At 31.6% G+C, this 24,676-nt stretch overlaps 4 protein-coding genes and 2 long non-coding RNA genes across 7 annotated transcripts; 4 read left to right on the top strand and 2 right to left on the bottom strand.

The window, feature by feature from the left end:
- Positions 1 to 2,377: 2,377 nt before the first annotated feature.
- LOC111295286 (uncharacterized) lies at positions 2,378 to 5,975 on the bottom strand. Its single transcript, XR_016327507.1, has 4 exons — positions 5,704 to 5,975; positions 5,377 to 5,545; positions 5,052 to 5,306; positions 2,378 to 2,393 (listed from the first exon to the last, which is right to left on the bottom strand). It is a non-coding gene; the product is annotated as an uncharacterized LOC111295286 (long non-coding RNA).
- LOC149515034 (uncharacterized) lies at positions 2,667 to 3,398 on the top strand. The gene has a single exon (XM_089743504.1). It carries the CDS (start codon positions 2,978 to 2,980, stop codon positions 3,251 to 3,253), a length of 276 nt encoding a protein of 91 aa, XP_089599630.1. The 5' UTR covers positions 2,667 to 2,977; the 3' UTR covers positions 3,254 to 3,398.
- Positions 5,976 to 6,305: 330 nt separating the features above from the next.
- On the top strand, positions 6,306 to 9,935 carry LOC111294422 (protein trichome birefringence-like 4). Of its 2 annotated transcripts, XM_089743503.1 has the most exons (6): positions 6,306 to 7,289; positions 7,705 to 7,897; positions 8,033 to 8,226; positions 8,314 to 8,472; positions 8,558 to 8,933; positions 9,193 to 9,935. In XM_089743503.1, exons 1-5 carry the CDS (start codon positions 6,430 to 6,432, stop codon positions 8,895 to 8,897), a joined length of 1,746 nt encoding a protein of 581 aa, XP_089599629.1. In that variant the 5' UTR covers positions 6,306 to 6,429; the 3' UTR covers positions 8,898 to 8,933; positions 9,193 to 9,935. The 2 variants fall into 2 exon arrangements, with proteins under 2 accessions (XP_089599629.1, XP_022743451.1); XM_022887716.2 differs by lacking the exon at positions 9,193 to 9,935 and having other exon boundaries at positions 8,558 to 9,186.
- On the top strand, positions 9,200 to 9,604 carry LOC149515033 (pentatricopeptide repeat-containing protein At5g46460, mitochondrial-like). The gene has a single exon (XM_089742968.1). The coding sequence runs from the start codon at positions 9,200 to 9,202 to the stop codon at positions 9,602 to 9,604; it is 405 nt and encodes a 134-aa protein (XP_089599094.1).
- Positions 9,936 to 18,802: 8,867 nt separating the features above from the next.
- On the top strand, positions 18,803 to 19,594 carry LOC111295276 (uncharacterized). The gene is made up of 3 exons (XR_002690794.2): positions 18,803 to 18,943; positions 19,042 to 19,105; positions 19,291 to 19,594. It is a non-coding gene; the product is annotated as an uncharacterized LOC111295276 (long non-coding RNA).
- Positions 19,595 to 20,896: 1,302 nt separating this feature from the next.
- On the bottom strand, positions 20,897 to 24,383 carry LOC111295381 (U-box domain-containing protein 44-like). Its single transcript, XM_022888843.2, has 3 exons — positions 23,138 to 24,383; positions 22,749 to 23,049; positions 20,897 to 22,470 (listed from the first exon to the last, which is right to left on the bottom strand). The coding sequence occupies exons 1-3, from the start codon at positions 23,906 to 23,908 to the stop codon at positions 21,017 to 21,019; spliced, it is 2,526 nt and encodes an 841-aa protein (XP_022744578.2). The 5' UTR covers positions 23,909 to 24,383; the 3' UTR covers positions 20,897 to 21,016.
- Positions 24,384 to 24,676: the final 293 nt, after the last annotated feature.

The raw sequence follows: 24,676 nt of genomic DNA, 5'->3' as shown, positions 1-24,676 counted from the left end.
TTTATCTTAGTGACTAGTTTTATATACTTTATTCTAAAATCTAAATCACATCATATGATACTCATATTAATTAAAGAGATTATATAATTTATTCTAAATCATATATATATATGAGTATACCCATGATAATTAAAATATGTAATTTATTTTAATCATATTATAATGTATAAAAAATTATTATAAGTAACATAACTATATTAATTTGATATTTTAAAATAATTTTAAGAAGTCATTAGGATCTTTTTCAAATAAATCATACTAATAAAGTATTTATTGAAAATATATAGCATTAGAAAAAAAAAATTCTTGTATCAATATATTAATATTATGTGTAGGAAAAAACAAAAAAGTATAAAGTATAAAAAATGTAGCTTTTGGAATAAACCTTTTATAATACATACATATATGATTATTGTCTATTCATATTTATATTCATATTTATTTATTTTGAATACATTGACCTAGTAGGTTGGTATGCCTTATTTATGAATTGAGGATGATATTTGATGATATGTTGGTATCTACTATCTACACTTGGATATTTGTGAATTATTTTACTATTTTAAATATATATTTATATATATTTATTTATATTTATATTATGAAGTATGGAATGAATTGAAGATATTATTTTTTTTTTTTTATGTAAGTTGTTGCTTATTGTCTTTAGTGAAACGTCACTTATGAAGGTTAGAGATTTGGACTTGATGTAGTATAATTTATATTATGTAAATGTGTAAAAGGAGTAAGTTATCGACTATTATTTAGTGTTTAGTGTCTTCACAAATTTAGTAATTAGTAGTGTCTTCACAAATTTAGTAATTAGTCTTATTTGTTTAATACTAAATTGTAATTTGTAAATTATAAATGATAACTAGTTTATAATTGTTTATTATTTTAGTCGTATTTTTATGTATATTCGTGTTAGTTATATTTATTAATGTCTATTTGTGTTATTTTTATTCATTCATATTGTGTTTAAATGGATTAAATATACGCGTGTTAGTTGTATCATGTTATATTACGTGTAACACGTATAATAAAGATATCGTATTTATATTTAAGATTTAAATACATTTTATAATTCATGTCATTTCATATTCTAATAATTCGTATTACTATATGTATTAAAAATGATATAAAATACGATATGAAAACACGAGTTATTAGCTATACTTGTAAAGGTATATTAAACAGTTAGAGTGGCCAATGGCAAAGGTCGGCCCAAGATGACATGGATCATACCTGAAAAGGCCCAAGTACATGGGCCATTTGCTGAGTAATGGAAGTGGAAATTTGCATCATTTTCAAATTTAAATCGTAATTAGTTTAAATAGTGTGGCACAGTTCCCTGTTTGATAACGCATTTAAAATAAAGTTTTCAAAAATTTAATTTTTTCAATGCCTTTGATAATGCAGTATATAATCTTCTTGATAGAATTTTTTTTAATAAAAAAATGTTGAATACGATGAATGAGTTGGTAAAGACTAAATTTTCTTTTAATACAAAAATTATTCAGTAAATTTTTTAAAATATTTTTTAAGCTATTATCCTCTAAAAATATTGTTTCATTATCTGCAATGAAAATAAAGATAAAAATATAAAATAATAAATTTTTAATATTTAATATTTTATAATTAGCAAATAATATATTTATATTCAGCATTTAATTTTCAATAAAATATTAAATAGTTTTTATAATTCAATTCAATATTTATCAAATTTAGTATTAAAAATTCAATAATTAAATTTTCAACACCTAATTTTTTAATTATCAAACAAAACCTTAGTGTAAAACCCGCAGGAAACACACAAAGGCATTAGAAAGAAGGTTTAAGATGGTGGGGATGTTAAAGAAAATTAATTGAAAATTTTTAATTTAACAAAAGTTAAAAACGTGAGTGAATTATTTGAATTTAAATTTTAAATTTAAATTAAAGTATTTTTTATTCCTATATATGGGAAAAGACTGATATAATCTCTAATCATAATAATAATAATAATAATAATAATAATAATAAAAACATGAAAATATTAGAGAAGAAATATGTTTGTGGTAAGAAAAAAATCGACGAGAGATTAATCGGGATATTAGGAAGAGGACGTTGGATGTGGGAAGAAATCAAAATCATGATGGGAAAGGTCCATTAATGATCATTAATTAGCGCAAAAGCTTTACCTTTGATTTCCTTGCTAACTTTCCAACAACCAGCGTACACGTAATTAATGGAGCTAGCCAACTCAGCCTAACAACACAAGCTTTATCCAATGAGGCAGCAGGCCATGAAAGCTTTATCCAGCCTAATAACACTTTGCTTTTATTTCAGGACAGTTTCCTCTGTTTCTTCTGATGCGTCTTATCCTTAAAAAGCCGTCCAAGCACCTCAAGCCACTTTAAAACCATGTTTTTGTCAGGTATTAACATAAAAGCTGATATAAACTACTCTTACCTACAATAACAAATGTTTGGTAGATATTACGTATCAAACATCAACCAGGACCATTTCATCCATTCATTGCCCAATCATGGTCAAACATCAACCAGGATTCTTATAGCTGATCAATCTGATCAATTGATAAGTTTTCTAGATTTTTCTATTTTTTTTTTTTTTTATAACAGAACCTACATGATAGAAACAGCAAGTAATTAAATAGAAGAATTACATAATTCCTGTCGTGCAACTAGTATTATCCAGGATTAGGAGGTTTGTCGGGCTCATGAGGCTGATCGGGCTAACCTTCTTTTTCCTCTAACAAAAACCTAAGACAATTTCACAATCCGATTGCGTGTGGTCAATGTATTAACTTCCAGGCTTGGGCTACAAGTCAAACAGGCAGTTTTCCATGTGCCAACTCTTCCAATCTTCACACCCCCCCTATATATACTCCCTTCCCTAAGCATTGTTTCTTCAGGAATTCCATCTTTCAATTCTTTACGAAATACTTTTGTAACTAATCTCTGATCAGAATCCCGTTATGGAAGTAGAGATATCCTTGGCAGATTCCTTGATGAAGGTGCTCATGTTCGTCATTGTTCAAGCACTGGTTTATCTAATCCTTTCTAAGTCATCTGACATTTTCTCCAGGAACAAGATGAGATCATTAAGCTTCAAACCTGCTCGTTCTTTAAGCATTCGCCAATTTTTGGCCTCTCTCTCTGATATACCTCAAGGAGTTGAGCCTTCATCGTCATCAAGGAGCTTTAGAACAGCAACTCAAGAATATGCTGAAGAACATGAAATTACTTACTAATTCCCATGTTTTAGTACTCTATTTGTAGTTTGTGTAAAACAAAATTTTCTATTCTTTGGTTATTGTACTTTGAAAGAAATTTGAAATTAATGTTCTGATTGTAAAGAATTAATGCATCAATTACTTTGGTTCTCCACTGAGAAAATGATTTCTGTATTCATATACAAATTAAAAACCTTTTCAATGTATTGGCTAATAACATTAAACCGTACGAATATGAGAACCATGAAATATTTTCTTGGGGCTCAGCAACAATGTCTAAGGTTATTCGTAGCGTATGGTCAGCATATCAGAAACAAAGGAGAACAATTTTTAGTCAAAAGATTCGATCAATGAAATCTAAAATGTCCTACGTACTTCTTTGGACCTTAGAAAGAAGAAAAATAGAGAAATAGAGATGAACTTTGCATAAAAGGCCTTGGAGCAGATCATTGAGCCCTGTATCTAGTTCCACTGGAAGTAATAAAGGTTAGTTTAAAATCTGCAGCAATGACTATGTTAAAGGAAAGGTAAAACTCAAAAGCAGGAACATAGTTGGGGAAAGATAGGGTAACGCCTATCTTTGGACATGTAATATAGGGTAAGACCTGTAGCCCATATATCTGCTGCTTTTCCATGATAAACTGTGTCCGTTATCCATTGAAAGGTATATATGATTTTTATACCAAAGGTTGAAATAGTGTGATGAAAATGCTGTAAATCTCATGTGGCAAATTATGCTTTTGTCTTTCGACATGCACAGATTGCACACTTCTTTCACTAAAACGTTTATCCTTGAAATTAATTTATGCTCAAAAAGAATTTTGGCTGTCCTTGGTAAAGTTTCTTATATATTGTCCCTTAAATTAGTACTTGCCAAAGATTTTGAAAACCACATGAACCGAATTAATGTACATACTCAAGCAGCACTCAGATGAAGTAAAAGCAGGAGTTCCAGGGCATCCCCAGAGCTCATCATTATCATCCTATAAATGACAGCTTGTTATGAAATAAATCTCTTCGTAGATATATATAAAAACATTTCACAGCAGTAATCTTATTGCTGCTTATATGTATGCTTAGAATCTTTAACTATTACCAAAAGTTATGATTACTTGAGCAAAACATCATTGGTGAAGCATTCAGTCTCTAGAATTTCAAAATCTTGTAGTTTTAATTCTTTCTTAAGTGAAGACTTGAAGCTTAGTTACAAAGTTCACATCCATCTGCTGAATACGGAAAGCTGAGATAGTTAGCATTTATAAAGTTTTGCACAATCAAACTCAGTTACCACTTTCCCACTGTAGAATCAATTTTCATTTCTTTGTCTCTCTATCACCAAATTCTGTTCTCAAACCCAACAAATTTTCTCAAATACTAAAGTAGTGTTAGATAAGCATCTAGGTGTTGAAAAAGAGCTTGATTATTATGATTGTTAGAAAACAAAGTCAAAACTATATAAATAGAGGATCATCTTAGTTGGTCCCCATTGAAATATTTGCCTTAAACTATATATCAAACATAGTCATCCCCAAATCTCTATTGCCCATGAACATTATTATTTTTATTATTTTTAATTTGTCACCTCACTTTATATCATCATCGCCAATTGAGGAAAAACAACTAAACAAAATTCCATAATTTTCAAAAAGTTATTGAGAAAAAGAAAGCAATATCACACCCCACATTCTTCTTCCATTGGATTAAACTAAACCAATTCGCAAGTGTGTATATGAAGAATATGTTCGGTTGCCAATAAAAACAATCAAAGAATATAAACAAATTTCAAAGAAAAAAGTTATAAAGAAGTGATGCTTACTTTGTAGTTGTTATATTCCTCCTTAACTTTCAACAGGATATTTTTACAGAATCCATGCACATTGATTGGTCCATGAAATATTTTCAGAAATTTTCTTAGCATTCCCAATTATAAATTAATTAACAAATATCATGAAAATTAAAAAAAAAAAAAAAAAGAGAGAAAAAATTATATACCATAGGCTTTGGCATGAAGAAAAGCAGTGGCATTCGCATCGGTTATAATACATCCGACTATCTGTAAATCCTCTTCGAGCTGTTTCATGAAATGAGGATCTATCATGAGCAAAACTGAAAAAAGCAGGAATACAGTATTATAAACTTACATGAAATTGACGCCCAACCAAAACAACACTGCAAATCTCGCTTCCACTTGCAACATCTTCATAGCACTCGTATAGGACTTTTCAAGCAAGGATAATATGAAACACTATAAACAACCTTAAATCACTTTTTGCCATCCTCAGACAATGAGATGTACACAGCTAACATACACTATGAAAACAAACACAGAAACAAAACCACAATAAGGATCCAAAAGAAAAAACTCTCACAAAAGGAGAAAGCAGAGCAAGCAACAGAGATCACCTTTATCGAAACAATTAAAGAGAAATTAAAAAAGGGAAAAGGAAACATGCAAGGTAGAGACTTGCCTTGTCAGTGAGCTTAGGATCCAAAAGCTTTTGAGAGAGAAAATTGATCAAGAAGCGAAGAAAATGAATGGAGAATTCTAGGGAATTAGCGTTTTGGTGAAAAAAATTGATTAGCTAACTGTTGGTGATGTCAAAGATGGGATTAGATTGAAAGGAAAAAAAATTTAAAAAATGGAAAAAAATTAAGGAGAAGGGAAAAACAAATAAAAGGGCAGAGGATACAAGTGGATTCCTTTCCCTCGTACCCTTTAAATTATTTTATTATATATTGTTGATCTGCCCTTACAATAAATGATGGAGATTGTTTTTATATATTTTTATAGATAATAATCCAGCTATAACTAAAGTCCCGTACAGCCTCCAGCAAACCCTTAATTTGGTATATGATTTTTTTATTGTTAATTATATTTTTTCATCTATTAAAATATTTTATGTAAATTTTGTGTGATTTATTAATAAAATATTGAAGTTTTAGACTTATATAATTTTAAAAGTTTGTACGGTCGGTTAGAACAAGAGTCCTCCATCTGGTCCCACCTCATGTTTTGTACTACCATTATTTAGCAATTTATAGGATTTCCATGTTGAAATTACAGTATTGTTCAGTAATTATTACATGCAAATAACCAGATTTTTACTTATTATAGCATTAGATTATACAAAATAGGAAACACTGATCTTGTTGCAAGGCTGAAGACTCTTCCCGGCTGTTTTTATCTTGTTGCAATGGCTGATGCAAAGCACCCTTCACCGACTATAACAGAATCAAAGACGACAACATTCTCACTCTTTACGACAAGAAAAACAGTGGCTTTTGCTTTTAGCTTCACTTCTGTTTTTTTTCTTGGTTTTACAACTTTGTTATTGCTCAACCCTTCTTCTTACTCTTCTCCTCGGCTTAAAAACTTCCTGCAAACTTCCTCTTACAGATCCCATTTTTCCTCTCTTTTCTCTCACTTTCTCCCCAACTTTTCGCAATCCAGTCACTACCCACTTCATGTTTCTCAAACCCAAGACAACCCTTTTCAGATTTCTCAGGAATCTGAAAGATTTCATGGAAAAAAGGATTGGTCTTTGTCAAGAGAAGGTAACCATGGAGGCCCTTTTCAGATTTCTCAAGAAAGTGAAAGATTTGGTGGAAAAGATGAGTCTTTTACTAGTGATCAAGTCTACAGTGGAGAATCAGAGATTCATTTAAAGGGCAATAATGCTTTTAACACTCCTACTGTTGCCTTAAATGGTAATGTAACCAGCAGTCCTGGCAGTTCTTCCCAGTCTTTAAATTTTAGAGAAAGTGGAAAAGAATTAAAGGAAGGAATTTTAGAGAAGGTGAGTGTTTCTAGTAATGTGACATTGGATGGAAGCAGTGATGAAATTCTTGAGAAGCAGAGCAAGGGAAATTTTGTGGAAATAACGAGTCATTGTAGAATATTTGATGGGAAATGGGTTAGGGATGATACTTACCCTCTGTATGCCCCAGGGTCTTGTCCTCATATTGATGAGTCTTTCAATTGCTTTCTTAATGGTAGGCCTGATAGGGGCTATGAGAAATACCGATGGCAACCCAATGGATGCATCATGCCAAGGTAATTTACCAAGTGCTGATATTTAAATTTAGATTTGTTGATTATTTTTATGTAAAGAAATTGTGCTAATTTGAATCTATAGTGGTTGTGGTTACATATCAGGACTTTATATTTTTAAACTATGTTGAGGAGTGCAAAAGTGTGCAGGTGTCTTCATGTTCATGTGTAATTATAAATAATATTTGCTGGATATGATTGGAACTTTTTTTTTTTTTGGATAAATGTAACTGTATCCAAGCAAGCTATCTAGAGAATAGAAACCTGAGGTGGCTTACCCTTAAGAAGCTGAATCCAAGCAAGTTCAAATGATTGTAACTTCATATATCCTGTAGTTGGTATCTTTTCTTTATTATTTTCTTTATTTATTTTTATCTTTTGCTTTATTTAGATTGGTTTTGGGTGGAGTTTTTTGCAGATTGAATGGTAAGCAAATGTTGGAATTATTGAGAGGCAAGCGTGTAGCTTTTGTTGGCGATTCACTCGGTAGAAATATGTGGGAATCTCTGGTTTGTGTCCTTAAAAATTCTGTTGTGGAGAAAAGCAACGTCTTTGAAGCCTCTGGTAGGCTTGAATTACGAGCAGAGGGTTCTTACGCCATTTTATTCAAAGTATGTTTGTCCTTATTCTTCTCTTTTGATGTAGACTACTTGCAGAATTGCAGTCAGATAGTTTTCTTTCCTATGCTTAAAGAAAAAGAAGTCTTTTTCTTGCATTTAACATACTAGTTTTGGCTGGATGAACAGGATTATAATTGCTCGGTTGAGTACTTCCGATCGCCATTTCTAGTTCAAGAGTGGCACATTCTTGAGAGAAATGGATCAAAGAAGGAAACACTTCGACTTGACATGATTGATAAATCATCTGATAAGTACAAAAATGCAGATGTTATCATCTTCAACACCGGACATTGGTGGACTCATGAAAAAACTTCCAAAGGGTAATGTTGATGCTACCTATTCGTTCATATTGTTGATAATGATGATCTTAAGTGGAGAAGCTCTTAAACAGTTTAAGAAATTTGCAGGAAGGGTTACTATCAAGAGGATAGCACTATCTATGATAGATTAAATGTTAAAGTGGCATTTCGTAAAGCTTTGACTACATGGGCAAGATGGATAGATACTAATATAGATTCTATGAAGACCCTTGTTTTCTTCAGGGGCTTTTCTGCATCACACTTCAGGTAAATTGAACATAAAAGATATGTTAGGTTAAACCCTTTAATTGGGGAAACAGATTGCCTCTTAATTCATTTTACCTGTTCACAGGGGTGGAAGATGGAACTCTGGTGGGCAATGTGATGGTGAAACAGAACCTATTACAAATGAGAATTACGTGAAGAAGTATCCATCAAAAATGCGAATTTTTGAGTCAGTGATAAATGGCATGACTACACCTGTCTTGTATCTAAATGTTTCGAGAATGACTGGTTTTCGGAAGGATGCTCATCCATCAATATACCGGAAGCAGAACTTAACTGAGGAGGAGAGAAGTTCACCTAGTAGAATCCAGGACTGCAGCCACTGGTGCCTCCCTGGTGTTCCTGATACTTGGAATGAGCTAGTGTATACTCAACTCCTTATCAAACATAATCAACATCAGCAATAGCTTCTGAATCAAGAACAACAACAGAGAAGACCATAGGTAAAACAAATGCAATTAAACTTTGTAAATTCTTGTTGAGTCCCTAGCTTTGTCTAGATTGATTAGTGTCTGTTGTATTCTAGACTGAAAAGTTAGGGTCTATAGAGAGAAGTGTTAAATGATATCAGTCTTTGGTTGGTATTTTGGTTAGTAGCCTCTTGTAATATGATTTGAATTCAGTTTGTATCTCTGATAAAAAAAGAAAAAAAAAGTGTTTATATGCATGGCTACTCAACCTGTTTAATGAAAACATTGCCAGATTCAACATGAAAATTTTGGTCCAAGATTCTAATTTATATGCTTCTGCTGGTAAATGGAGTGATGTCTCGAGAATGAGAGTACAGATGAAACGGAGAGGAATTGTGAAACAACCAGGTTGCAGTTGGGTTACATCGAGGGGAGTGCGACACGAGTTTGTTTCTGGAGATAGGTCTCACCCTCTCAGTGAAAAGATGTATCAAAAGCCGAATTGGTTGGGAGGAAAACTGAAGGAGTGTCGCTATATTCCGGATGAGAGGTTTGCCCTCCATGATGTCGAGGATAAGCAGAAGCAAGAGATGTTGTCTTATCATAGCGAGAGGCTTGCCATTGCATTTGGGTTGGTGACCATTGCAGAGGGCAGAGCAATAACAGTGATGGAAGAATCTTCGTGCATGTGGCGATTGCCATAGTGCCATTAAGTTGGTAGCAAAGATTGTGGGGCGTGAGATCATTGTAAGAGATTCTACACGCTTTCATCACTTCCGAAATGGCATGTGCTCTTGTGGGGATTATTGGTAGCAAAGATTCAGGGTTTTCTTGAGACAGTTGGCAGAATGGAAAAGATACTAATAGCAGTAGTTTGCTTGAAAGTGTCAAAGTAGATCAATTGAGGGATAACTAAAGATTTTATTAGTTTTAGATAATCCCTATTATATTTGTTTTTCATACATCGGAAACAATGAAAGGAAAATAAGAAAAATTTTAAGCCAATCAAAATTTACCGCGTATTAAGTTTGACCCTGAAATCTCCTCCGTTTTCTCTTTTTCTCTCCCAACGGAAATCTCTTCCTTTCTTGTACCCAACTTAACATTTCATTTTGTATACAGATGGCAGTTTTTTACTGGTTAAAATAGTCAAATCAGCAATTCGATTAATGAAATTAACTTTTAGATCAAATTAATTTACAATTTCAGAGCTTAAATACTTATTTAGCAATTATTTTAATTTAGATATCAAATCCAATAAAAAATAATAGAGTAGGGGCTATATAAGACATTTTTTTTCATTTAAATATAAAATAATCTAAAATAGAATGGTCTAAAAAATTAATCTAAAAAATTCAAAATTAAATTAATTTAATTTTAAAATTTAACAATTTGAATTCAATAATCTATGCCTGGAATAATTTAATTGTTACTTTAAAAAATCCTCAAAAAATCTGAATCTAATATTATAAAAACCAAAATATTAAAATCCAAAATAACTTTTTTTTTTTTCATCCAAAATGATTTCACTCAAATCCAATTTTGACTCGCTAAATTAACGCTTTAGGCTAACTAGAATTTTATTCTTGTCAATCCTAATGTGCAATTAATATTTGATATTCCTTTTGTACGTACAATATCCGAAAAGGGGCTTTAAACATTTTTCAAATGGGGGAAGATCCCAATTCCGTTTTAAGGTATCAAAAGTAATGTGAATTGTAACTTCCATAGCTTTCTTTATTGATTTAAATGGTTCCTGGTTCTGATTTAGACATACTAGTCAAAGCATTTATTTTTACATATATATATATATATATATACACACACACACATACATGCATGCATGTATATATTTTCACTATCTTTATTACTTTCTTTTTTTCTTCTATTTTGATAGCTATTTAAATCTTAAAATCTTATAATCTTCTAGAATTCATCCAAAAGAGAAAGAAGGAATGCATACAAATTATCTTTCAAAAGAAAAATATATTTGTGCTAAAATTCAAAATAGCTCAAATCCCTGAAAACAAGAACAATGATTAAGAGCAAAAGCTTGAAGTAGCAAAAGCTTGAAGTGACTTCAGTGTTTATACTCTAATGTTCAAGTCAGTAAATATATGAAAAAAAAAAGTATAAAAAATAAAAATAAATAAGGTGAATGAGTTACCTAGGGTATTATAAAAGGCAAGGCATATTTTAAAACTTAGCTGACATAGTTAGGGTTGGCATCGGGTCGGGTTCGGGATGGGTTTTGCTCGCCCCGAACTCGACCCGACTTTATCATCAATAAACTCGACCCCCGACCCAACCCGAAATTTTTTTATTTTTTCATACCCGACCCCGACCCGAACCCGATATTATATAATCCGTACCCGATCCGATCCGACCCGAAATTAATAAAAATATTATTTTTTAAATATAAATATTTAAAAATATTATTATATAAATATATATATAAATAAATAATTAAAAAAATTAATTAAAGAATAATTTTTTAAATAATATCGGGTCGGGTATGCCTAAAACCCGACCTCGACCCGACCCCGATTATTTCCTAATATTACCCGACCCGACCCGAAACCTGAAATTCAAAAAAAAAATTCAACCTCATAGGGTCGGGTCGGATCGAAACCTGTCGGGGTCGGGTTGAATTCTCATCCCTAGACATAGCTTGTGAGATCTGAATAAGTTTGGCTGACCTAATCTAAGGAAGACTAATTTTTAAATGATATGTCAGCATAGTCAGATGGGATGCACATAAGATAAGGTGCTCATCAGCGTTAGCAGTCGTAAGAGGTATATACATCAAGTCAGCCAAAAGTCGAAAATGCCTAGATCGATCAAAAGATAAAAATGCCCTTAAATGTAAAACATATTACAAATACTTAAAAATATTATTTTGCCCTTAAAATTCACAACTCTACATCATTTTGTCCTCCCATTAACTAGTTTGATAGTTCAGACTAAGTGATTTGATTTCTACATAGGTCAATGTTTGTTAGGCAAAATAGGCTTGAGTTATTCCTCCATTGATCTTATTTAGGTCTGATTGTCAGGTTAGAATATCTATCTTATGCTAGAAGAATAGCTTGCTTACGTATTATGTGATGAACTTTCATGATCTATCATGTTGATATAAGCTTTTTTAGTACTAGCTTTAGTAACGTATTCTAGTGAGGTATTTTGTTTAACTTTGGTAAAGTATTTTGGCGAGGTATTTTGTCAACTAAATTGTTTACATATATTTTTTTAGTATAGAGAAATGAAAGATAATCTTTTTCTTTTATAAATTTTTTCATCCAAAAAGCTTTTCATTTTAACTTCAAAAAAGTTTTAGAGGTTTCTTTGGGTGTTTCACCTATTCTTTAGGGTTTTAGTAATTTTTAAAACTTTCACTTATTCCTTTTAGCTTTCTCAGTTTTGTAAAAGGAAATCACTTTTCTTTAGGTATTTACGTCAATATTCAAGTCTTACTCATCTTGTATTCTATTTAGGTATTTCTCTTTTAAATAGCTTTACATCAATTTTTTTATATTGAATTTAAACTCATTTTATCCTTCTCTCTTCTATTGAGATCGGGTCTCCACCAAAGTTAGTTACTTTATCTATTAAACTTGAAAATAATGGCAATGAGTATAAGAAATTTTCTCATAGAATAACTTTGAACTTAATTCTTCTGGTTGGTAAATGTTTATGGTTTCACCTATTTCTTTTAGCTAGTATTTTTAGCTATTCTTTTTTATATCTCAAATACTAACTAGTTGGATGATAAGGATGAAAGAATAGCTAGAGGTGATACGAGGTTATCGTTGTTGATACTAATGTAAATTAGGAAGACTAGATAGTGCCAAGGTTTAAGAAGATGCCATATGTTAAATTTATTGTACTTAAAATATTATAATAGTTCTTGTAATAACTTGTATAGCTATTTCCACCTTTATCATAAGTGTTGTTTAATATTTTTAAATATTATGAATGAATGTTGTGTTTATTTTCTTATTCTACGAATGTTGCGTTTATTTGCCTTAGCATTTTAGCAATTCTCAAGCTTGCTATTCTTAGTTTTTTTTTTTTTAAATGCTTAAGATACTTAAAAATTTTTCTAAGTATGATTTCTATTTTTATGTATGATTTTTGTAACTTTTCATGTCCTGTAAATTCTTGAAATAAGTGTCACTTTGTTCACATATTCCTTTCTTTATTAATTATTCAAATTGAAAAATTTGTAACTATATAGATATATATTGACTCATGATTTAAGGTAGTTTGTAAAAAATAAGTAATTTTAACTTTTGTTAATATCTTAAAAACTTAAATTTGCATAATTTCCCTTTTCATGCCTCATATTCTAGGGTAATTCAAAGAGAATAAATAATCATTCTCTTCTTTTAGAATAAGTGATAGGAATAGGTGGCCCTTTTTCATGATATAATTTTCTTTTATAATAGGTGATAGCAATATGTGGCATTTGTTTTTAAAGATAACTTTTTTAAGATCACTTATTCCTATTTCATATTCTATGGTTTTAAAGACAATTTGATAAAGTATGATCTTTCTCATATTTTTCTTTTCACATTTTAAGGTGACTCCATCTTGTTTACTTATTCTCATTGATGCTTTGTTCACCTATTGCTTTAAATGGATGTTTACTTATTAATCACTTCTATAAGTAACTATTCACCACTTCTAGAATATATGGTTCCATTTAGACTACTAGAAAATTTTTTAAAATAACTTCTCTTTTTACAACTTATAATCCAAGGTAGTTTATATAGAATAGGTCATTTGTTTAATTTTTATGTCTCATAACCTAAGGTGATACTATAGAAAATGTGTTAACATTTAGCTACGCTTTATGTGGAATAAATGAGTTTGGTATATTTATTCCATTAGTGCTTCAATTACCTATTCCTTCTAAAGGACATTCACATATTCCTATTAGTGTGTTGCTTAGCTATTCATTTGAAAAGTTTTACCTCTTGCAAATAATTAGTTGAAATAGGTGATCGCTAAATAAGTTATTGGAATAAATGATATTAGTTAGATATTGCTTTGAAAAGTTACAACTCTTACAAATAGTTTGTTGGAATAGGTAATCTAAGAATAAATGGCTAGAATAGGTAATGTTGCTTAGCTATTCTTTTAAAAAGTTATAACTCTAGCAAATAGTTGGTTGGAATAGGTGATCTCAGAATAAGTTTTTAGAATAGATGATCGTAGTTCTTGCCAAAGCTTGAACTTAGAATTCTTTTAAGTCAATACTTCTAGACTAGGTGATTTTTACTTTTGTCTAAAGCTTTGACTTAAAATTTTTAAGTCACATATTCCTCATTTTGTATTCTATAATTTTTCTCATATTCAGAGATTTTAAGGACTTTTAAATTTTTCTAAGTTTCATTTTTTTAGTATTTTTGTCCTCATACTTTGAGATGATTATTTTAAGAATAGGTTTTTGTGCCTTTCTATATTATTCGTGAGAATGTTCACCTCATCCCCTAAGGTTTTTTTATATCATTTATAAGAATGTTCACCTCTTTTTATAAGGTCTTCTATACCATTTGTGAAAATGCTTATGTCTTCTTATAAGGTGTTATACATCATTCATGAGAATGCTCATATCTTCTTACGAGTTCTTTCAAATCCTTCTTGAGAATGCTCACGTTTTTTATGAGGTTTTTCATATTATTCGTGAGAATATTCACCTCTTATTACTAGGTCTTTCACATCATTCATAAGGATGCTCACTTCTTCTAATAAAGTTTTTTATATCATTTATGATAATACTCACTTCTTCTTACGAGGTCTTCTATATCACTCGTGAGAATGTTCACATTTTCTTATGAGGCCTTTCATATTATTCTTGAGAATGCTCACCTATTCTAATAAAGTCTTCTATTTTATTTATGAAAATGTTTATATCTTTTTATAAGGCCTTCCATATCACTCATGATAATGTTTTTACCTCTCCTTATAAGGTTTTTCAAATTATCTATGAGAATATTCACCTCTTCTTACGAGGTCTTCTATATCCTTTGTGAGAATACTCGCATCTCCTTATGAGGTCTTTCATATCATTCGTGAGAATGCCTACATTTTCTTACAAGGTTTTACATATCATTAGTGAGAATGTTTGCACACATTTTCTTATAAGGTTTTACATATCATTCGTGAGAATGTTCATTTTTTTTACAAGGTGTTGCATATAATGGTGAGAATGCTCACCTCTTTTTATAAGGTCTTCTATATCATTCGTGAGAATGCTTACATTTTCTAATGAAGTCTTTGATATAATTCGTGAAAAAGTTCACATTTTCTTACGAAACCTTTCATGTCATTTATGAGAATGATCACCTCTTATAAAGAGGTCTTTCATATCATTTATCAAAATGTTCATATCTTTTTATTAGGCTTTCCATATCACTTGTGACAATGTTTTACCTCTTCTTATTAGGTCTTTCATACCATTTATTAGAAAAATTACAATTCTTGAAAAAATGTGATTGCAAAATATATGATTGAAATAGGTGATCGTTGTTCTTCCCAAAGTTTGAACTTAGGATTTTTTAAGTTGTTATTTCTAGAATAAGTGATTTTGGTTTTTGCCCAAATCTTTCACTTAGAATTTCTAAGTCATTTATTCATCATCTTGTATTTTATGGTTCTTCTTTCTTTTTATTTCGAGACCTTAAAGATAAATTTTTCTAAATTTAATTCTTTTATATTACACCTATCTTTTTCTAAGTTTTATGGTACTTATAAGTTTTTCTAAGCCCAATTTCTTCAATATTGTTTACCTCATATTTCAAGATAAGAATTTTTATCGAATTAAACTTTTTTTAAGGAAACTTTATTGAAATGAGCTTTTTTAAAAGCAACTTTTGTTGAGCTAAGCTTTTATGTCAAGTTAAGCCTTTAAGAAGATAATTTCATTATGATGAGCTTTTTTAGAGATAACTTTATTGGGTTAAGTTCTTTTGCTGAGCTAAGTCTTTAAAAAGGCAATTTTGATCAAGTTGATCTCTTTTGCTAAGCTATACCTTTAAGAAGGTAATTTTGTTATGATGAACTCTTTTATAGGCAATTTTGTCAAACTGAGTCTTTATGAAAGTAACTTGTTAAGATGAGCTTTTTGGTTGAACTGAACCTTTAAGAAGGTAATTTCATCGTGATGAACTCTTTTGAAAACAATCTTGTCGATCAGGTCTTTTATGAAGGTAATTTGAACTGAGTTCTTTTGCATAAGTGGTTGAGTTAAGCCTTCAACTTATCGAGATGAGCTTTTTGGCCGAGCTCATCCACTTTTATAGTTTCACATATTGTTATAATAGAGCTCATTCATTTTTGTTGCTTTAATATTAAATCTCATCATATGGTATTGCTCCCTTTATCAACATATTAACACAAAATAAATATAATTTATTAAAAGAATTAGAAATACCGTTGTAGGTCAATCTTTTCCTTCTTTCTTTTCTCAAGTCAACCACCACCTTGGTCACAACTAACTAGGTCAATGTTAGCTCAGACGATTCTTCTGTTTTTTTTTTTTTAGGTCGACCAACACTTCGGTCACAACTAGATCAATCACAACCAATTTAGCATATGTGATTTACTTTATACGTCACTATCATGATCTATGGTTGTTTTTGGGTTTATAAGTGGTGTAAAATGAAGGTCTTTCAATGGTAAAGGTGGTGTTAAGCTATTTTGGAGTAGCTTTGTTAGGTTTTGGAGCTTACGGGTTAAAGCGTCAAACTTTTTCATTGTCAATGAAGCTTGCGGTTGACTTTAGCTAGCATTGGTCTATAAGGTAATCGACCACCATGGCCAGATCTCCTTCTTTCACAACTTTCTTTCTAAACTTCATTCCAGAACAAGTGATGGCCCTTGTCTAGTGCGTCAAATATTTATGCTAAAATTCGAAATAACTTAAATCTTGAAAACAAAAACAATGGTCAAAAACAAAGGTTGGAAGTGACTCATGTGTTAGTGCTTCAATACTCAAACTAGCGGAGTATATGAGAAAAAGGAGGAAGGAAAGTATAGAAAATGAGAGCAAATGGGAAGAATGAGTGACCTAGGGTTACTTGTGAAAAGAAAGGCATATTTATACCTGAACTGACGTAGCTAGTGAGGTTTGACTTAGAATAGGTCCGATTGATATGATCTAATGTGAACCAATTCCTGAATGATATATCAGAGCACAGTCTGATAGGTTGCACGTAGGATGAGATGCTCATCCATGTCAATAGGCATAAGAGATGCTCACGGTAAGCAGGCCAAAAGTTAAAAATGTCCAAATCAATCAAAAGATAAAAGTATCCCTAAATGTCATAAATATTATAAATAGATGAATATACCATTTTGTCCTTAAATTTCATAAGACCTACATAAAAAAAATGTGACAATTGTTTGGCACAATCAATGTATTAGCTAGTATTAAAGTTGGTTTATGTTGGTTTTAGGATAATTGTAGCTTAAATTCCCTGAATTTATGCGAAAACTTTTGAAGATTTCCATGTGAAAACCGGAAAGAAAGGGGAAGTATTGTTGTCAAAACTAGTATGATTAATTAAAATATAACAGGTGCCATTTCTATCTTAATTATTCCATTGTCATTTCAGATTTTTATACTGCGGATATTAAATCAAAGTGCGTATCCACATTCGTGAAAAATGTTTTCGTTTAAAGCAATGGGAAAGCATTAACGTAAAGTCCCAATAGAGAACGGAATATTCTTGATTTTCTAGCAATTCTATAGATCAACTTGAGAGTGCGTGGTTTATTTATTCCTTTCACATTTTTTTTTCTGACAGATAGTTTCCATTTTTTTTTCTGACAGATAGTTTCCAAAAACTAATATGAATGCTAGAAGACAGACAGAGATTAATTAATGGAAGGTGTTAGGGGCATTTTTGAGTCATAAAAATATAATTATCTTTTACCTTAAGTGAGTTACTTACAATTGATTAGAGATATTTTGATAATCTAATCTGAGTTTATATATATAAATACCCCCTCACTCCCTTCAGGAGGGTTAATTTTTCTTTAAAATGTCTTATTTTTATCTCTGAGCTTTTTTCTTTAACTTTTTTATTTTTATCTCTGAAATTATCTCTTAGTTTTTCTCTTAATCTGAATTTAACACAAATAAAAAATAATAGAATAAATTTGAGTTTAAATTATAAAATAAATTTAAATCTGTCATATTATAAATATTTATTTATAGAAAAGGTAAACGGTAACAAATAAAGTATCTTTGTTTTTATATAATTTTTTTTATTTTATTTTGTCAACTAGGTTTATTTTTGGGATAATACAGTCGAGGATGTCTCCAGACTTTATTCGAACCTGATCTTTATTTTGAACGATCTTAAATATCGAATTTTTTTGTTATGGGTTTAGTTCATTCACATGATTTTACTCTCAGAATACTCTTTACAAGCATTGATCCCTAATAAGTAGATCTGTTTTACTATGCGATATCAACTCAATCCATGAATTTATATATATTAAATATATATAGATGCATGCATCCAGTTATTTGGTATTATAACTTTTCGAAACAGTTGAATCTACGAATTAGAAAATAGATGCGCATAATCCTCCTGATGGTGAATTGATATTTTTCATTAGTCCAAAACGTATCAGAGATGAAGTGCATCCTTTGCCACCAAACCATATTGGCTGGCAGAAAGGGCCTAGTATTGTAAAAATTGATTCCCCAATATATATATAGTTGAGCAAATGGCATCTGCCTACAGCGACAATGGTGGCTTCTCTGACTGGACTGGAACTTTCATATAGAATCCGATTCTAATTAGATAAAATTTAGAGAAAGTAGCAGATTTTCAATCAATAGCAGCCAATGAAGACACTTTCCTTGCTTACATAAGTGTGCAAATTTGGAGAAGGAAGTTCATCAGATTGAGGAACAATCATCGATACCTATAATCATACATAACATCTTCTAGCCAGAGCCGATCTCCATCTTCTCATGGAAAATCATCAAAACCAAGATAGAACAAGCGACAACAAGTCAGCAGGTGATCTCTCAATGTCACATATGGATCATTTTTTTTTTCTTTTGTTTATCGAATGTATACATCTTTGTCAATTTTAATTCTGCTTTTTGAACTTGAAGCTTGTTGTCCTCCGGTGACAAGAAACAAGGGCACGGGCAAGAACAGAAGCTTCCTTGAAGGATGGTCAGTCTTCAAACTACAGCGTTTAAATTATTTTTTCCCCAACATTTCTTTCAAATTGAACATCCTTTTTTTCATTATTAATTAGAAGTTCCGCTATAGAAAGTAGAAACACAGATGTTTCAAATTCAATAATCATTTGCAACATATCAAAATTAACATATATTTTGCCTTGAATTGGTTTGCAGTCTCTTTGCTTTGTGCTGCTGCTGGCTGTGGGATGCTTGCTTTGATCTGTAGAATAATTAAGGAGCAGTCATCGGATATGGCAATATGAAATTACATCTAAAACGTTGATCTCTGTTAATCTATATTTATTTTGTATTTCAACAAATACGGTAATCGTGCTGTAATGCAGTTTGCATTAAAGCTCTAAGTTATAGCATTTAGTCATGTAATTATACCTTTTTTTCGTCGATGCGATGGAAAGAAAAAGTATACACTTCACGTATGAGTGATTAATAAAAAAATTACATGATGTTTTGAGTGCAATTCAATCAAACTTGTTGAATTGATATAACACATGTATTCTTGTTCAATGTTTAACAAAGGTAATTAATTTTATGATGGTTTGAGTTGTAAATGCCAAAAGCCTTACTGATTAACAATCTGCTGACATTTCAATGAAAGACATGTATAAAAAGGGTAACAACATTTCTTGGGTAAATTACCCAGTTAGTCACCAAAATATTTAAATTTTTCTTTGGTCCTCAACATTACAAACATTGTGCGTTTTTGGTCATGCATGGGCAATCCACATCATCTTTTTTTCACCAGCTTTTTAAGAATTATGTTTTGGTCACTACAATTGAATAACATGAAATGCCCCGTATCTTGCTTTTCGGGGTTTTTTTCTTTTTTTTTTTTTATTTAGATTACCCACCTTTTCGAAAGTTATTTTATTTAGATCACTCACCTCTCGAAAAGTTGTGTTTTAATCCCTAAAATTGAATGGCATGGAATACTGCCATGCATGAGTTTCCTGTTTCTAACGGCACCTGTCTAACAGATGCATAACTTTTATAGCGTCGGTGATGAAAACCAAAAAATAAAAATAAAAAAAGGGAAAAGCGAAAGGATACAAATGTTCATTTTATTTGGAAATTCGAACTATTTACATATATGACAAGAATTTCTCTAACAAATTCTATCTCAGATTTTAATTTTCATATTCTTTACGTTAATTTTACGAGTTTTTTTTTTTCAATATAATTTTTTGAATTATAACATTTTTTTTTGGTCGTAAAAGCAAAAAAAAAACAAAAGGATAAAAGAAATTTCTGAACTAAAATTTAATGATCATCTAAACTTTTATTAATTTTTTGTAGTTGATTAAATTTTTAAACATTTATTTTCATCAATAAAGTCTTTATAAGCGAAAAAATAACTAATTATTTCCATCTCATTGAGAGTTAATTGAGTAAAAATAAATGTGTAAGAGTTCAATTGGGTAAACATAAATGTTTAAAGATTATTTAAAATTTAATTGATTGTAATAAAATATCAAAATTTTAAATAATTATTAAATTTTTATTTGACAGTTGTTTATCCTTATGCACAAAAAGAAAATCCCTGCTCACCTTGGCCCCAAGGTTCTTTGATAATATGTTGTAGGGATTCTTTTTCAAATATCCTATTAATGATTAATCCTTAGCACAGTGAAACGCATTAGATTATAACTGATCATCAGCTGACTCGAGCCTCCCTTCTTAAAAATTTCTTTCATAATAAGGTTTTCTCAATTTTAGTATAGTATGATTACTCAATTTAAAAAAAAATGTGACCAAATAAGTATATCAGTTAAGTTCTCAACTATTATTATAGGAAATAAAGAAATATATATAATGTATATAAACTGTAAAAGCAAATTGACATGCGGAAAACAGTTGTTGATATGTAGTAGGAATTGTACTCTTAAAAGTAACTAGATTGAAGCTGTAAGAGTTCAAGCTCTGCCAATAATTTTGCAGTTAATGATTTTAACCGTGGGTCACCATTCTGAGCTAGATCAATGAGCAAAACCTGAGTAGATTCCCCATACTTTACTCTATGCTCCTCGGCTTTGAAAACCCTTTCCAATATCCATAGTGCTTTCTCCTGAGCCTTTACAGTTGTTGATTCCAGGATTTTTATAATTGCTTCAACACCTGATATTTTGGCAATGTAATTACTTCCATTTTCCCAGATTTCATCTTGCAATAGAGTTGCAATTGCATTTAGAACAGCTTCATCCGCTTCCCTATCTTTACCTTCCAATATTTGGACTAATGGAGGAATTGCACCTGCCTTGACCAAACAAAATGTGTTCTTAACGTAGCAATAGCCGTCATGGACTTCACAAAATGCAGCAGTGGAAGGAGGGACACAGGACCAGCTTGATTTTTTCGACTTTCGCAGAGACAGTGAATTCTGTGATAGCTGACCTAGTGAAGTAGCAGCTCGAGATTTAGCAACCAGGGATCCACTAGAAAGCAACTTCACAAGCAAAGGAATCACCTCATTTTGTGCTGCAAGAAGCTGTAGTCTTTTATCAGAAGGAACTGTAAATCGAATTAATATACCTGCAACACCTTCTGCTAACCAATGCCATGTGGATGTTAAGGTTGAAGGACTTGAAGTCATTATAGATATCAAAATCGGCAGCAAATTTGCATTTTTAAGCACCTCTGTCACTTTCTTATTGCTAATGGGTATGTTACTCAGTATGCCAACTGCAGCAGCTTTATCACTTTCCAATGATGTTGATGAGATAATGTTGACAATGATGTTCAGGTGGTTTTCCCCTATCTGTTCTGTCAATTCTTGAGGTAAATATTTCGAAAGAGTGTAAAGTAAATTCAATGCTCCAGTCCTGATTTTAGTGTTACTTTCGGTTAGAAAGGGTAGAAGAAGCTGAATTGCACCATTTTCCTTCATTTTTCTTCTAACTTTGGATGCACTAGAATGGCCAGCAATACTATTCAGTGCTTGTAGGAGGTGATACTGAATTACAGGACTTGAGAGATCTAGAAGGGAGAGCATTTGCTGTGCTACATCTTGATTAACAAGAATAGATTCTGACTCTGCAATTCTTGCAAGAATCGCTGAAGCTGGCTCCCGAAGAGTCATGAGCACAGATGTGACAGAGAAAAGGAGCTGAAGTAGAGATACTACCATGCCTGAACTGATCAACCGTTGTACGTTTTCTGGCAAATTTGATAAATTTTGCAATGCATGCAAAGCAGATAACTTCGCTTCAAGCTTCCCACCATTAAACATTTTAACAAGAGGTTCAACTGCTCCATCTTCTCCAAGGGAAGCTCTACTTTGATCTGTTAACTCCATTCTTGACATTGCAGTTGCCATGAGGATCTTACTCATGTCTGAGCCTGGCAAGACATGGCGATGATTTTAACGGGTAACTTAAGCCTTTGAATGGAAGAGTGCTAGAATTACATTTCAACTTTTATGCAAGTTTAGTTACTACACATTTTGATGGACATTCTAAGATGAGCAAACTTTATTTTAATTGTGTTAAAACAAAGTCGTGTGATTAGAACCGCTTTGTTTTCATGTTTAATATTTATTCAATACTAAATTTGTAAAACATCTAAGAGTCAACACTCAAGAACTCAAATGTAGCAAGTAAATGATATTTTTGTGTTACCTTCATTCAAATAGTGCACTAGGGGCTTGAAGTAACCAGCCTCTGCCATATGCAGCGCATTTTGTGTATTAATTGACAATGCATTTAATAACTTCCCTGCATTGTCCGAAGCAATTGGATCGTCCCCATTAAACATGGTAACTAACATAACAATGCACCCTTGAATTCTGCCAAGCCGTCTCCAAACTGCAGAAAGATCTGACAGATCAAGCAAAAGCCCTACGGCTTCCCTCCTTTCTTCCACATCTCGCGTCAAAGATTTCACCAATGCTGATAAAGAAGTAGCATCTGCCATCTTTTCCTGTTTACTAGTATAAAACGTAAGATAACTAACAAGAAAATTTTCCATTGAAAACAGGATAAAAAATGGAAAGAAAAGAATATGGCACCTTGTTTTCAGCATTTTCTAAAGCAAGGTTTCTCAGCGTCCGAAGAACGATCAAACGGTTGTTTGGCTTACATGATCCTAACCGATTAACTAGAATGGGAATAATGTCTTCTTCATTTATCCATTCATTTGTAATCAATCCATGCCTAGTAGACTCGTTGAAGTCCAAAAGTGCGAAGTTGAATTCTTCATCATTACCATATTTCAGTTGCAAGACAACATCATCGATCGTACGATTTGTTCTCTCCTCTTCTATTTCTGTTCTTTCCTCAATTTCTTTCTCTGATGCTGTTGCACTAACAAACTCGGGTTGATTGCTTGGGCTAGGACTGAGGCTTAAGCTTGCATCAAGCCTCACATTCATGAATTCTTTATGCAATGCACCAATCTTCTCTTTCACATCCAAATGAAGATCAATGCTAGCAAAGAGCACAAGGCCTATGGATCTCCCAAGATCTTGTATCACATCTTCGATCCATGTATTCGGTTGTTTAGAATCAGGGCTTTTGATCAAAGTCTTAGCACGTCTAAGCTCTTTCTCAAGCGATTCCATTGCTTTTCGGATAGTAACCGTGTCCATAACATCTTTATTATCCTTTATGTCACTCAAAATTGGAGAAAGTTTATGCAGAAGACGTGGGAATTCAAAGAATAGACCTCTTTCTGGTTCTGCTTCTGATTCTGATTCTTTTGGAAATGAGGCTACCTCTTCCACTGAGGCTTGTACCTCGGATACAAGCTCAGGGAAGCTTCTGCTGTCCCTTGTTTTCATTTTCAAAGATGGCCTAGTTCTTAACAAAGAAAGGTATGAACAAATTTCCAGAGAAAAAGATTCAATGAATTAAAACTTAAGACTTTATAGAGAAAAAAAAGGAAGAAAAAGGAAAACAGAGGTCAAACAGGAACAGTGGTTTGGCAGAAACAGAGATGGGGTTGCAAATTCAGAAAAAAATCAGAAATATGGGAGATAAAACAGTATAACAAAAGCTGGAAATTATACAAAGATTAAGTTATTGTACGCACAAATTACAAAGAAAAATAGATTTATATATACATGTGTAAAAAGAAGAAAAAAATGACAAAGAGGGCAAGAAAAATTCAGGGTCGAAGAAAAGAGAAGGAACTTAACCTGGAGATTGGGATACAAAGACTGAGAAAATGACCAAGAAATGGAAACACCCTTGAATCTTAATACGTGTTAAAAGGGGTAAATACGAGTGAGAAACAAAGAAACAAAACAAAGAAAATCAAAGACAAGGTGGGGAAGACCGACCAGGACTCTAAATTTTATTTTCCTGGTGTATCAATCTGTTCGTCGTCTTGTGGACTTGAACAAGAAACAGAAGAGGGGAAATGCTTAAAATTATTTTACGGTGAAATGCGAAAATGGAATTTTGCGGTTTGGAGTTATGTAGAGAAGGGTATATTCTTTTTAGAGAAGACTAAGTCAAGATTTTCAAAAAAAAAAAAAAAAGTATTTCATCTATTATCTGATTCTGTTCATTTGCTTGTTTTATGATTCAAACTAAGAAAAATAGTT

The sequence above is a fragment of the Durio zibethinus genome, chromosome 14, assembly GCF_047325235.1.
Source record: "Durio zibethinus cultivar Kanyao isolate XHJ-2024 chromosome 14, ASM4732523v1, whole genome shotgun sequence".
NCBI lineage: Eukaryota > Viridiplantae > Streptophyta > Magnoliopsida > Malvales > Malvaceae > Durio > Durio zibethinus.
Note: the sequence above shows the minus strand (reverse complement) of the source record. Positions and strands in the feature narration are given on the sequence as shown.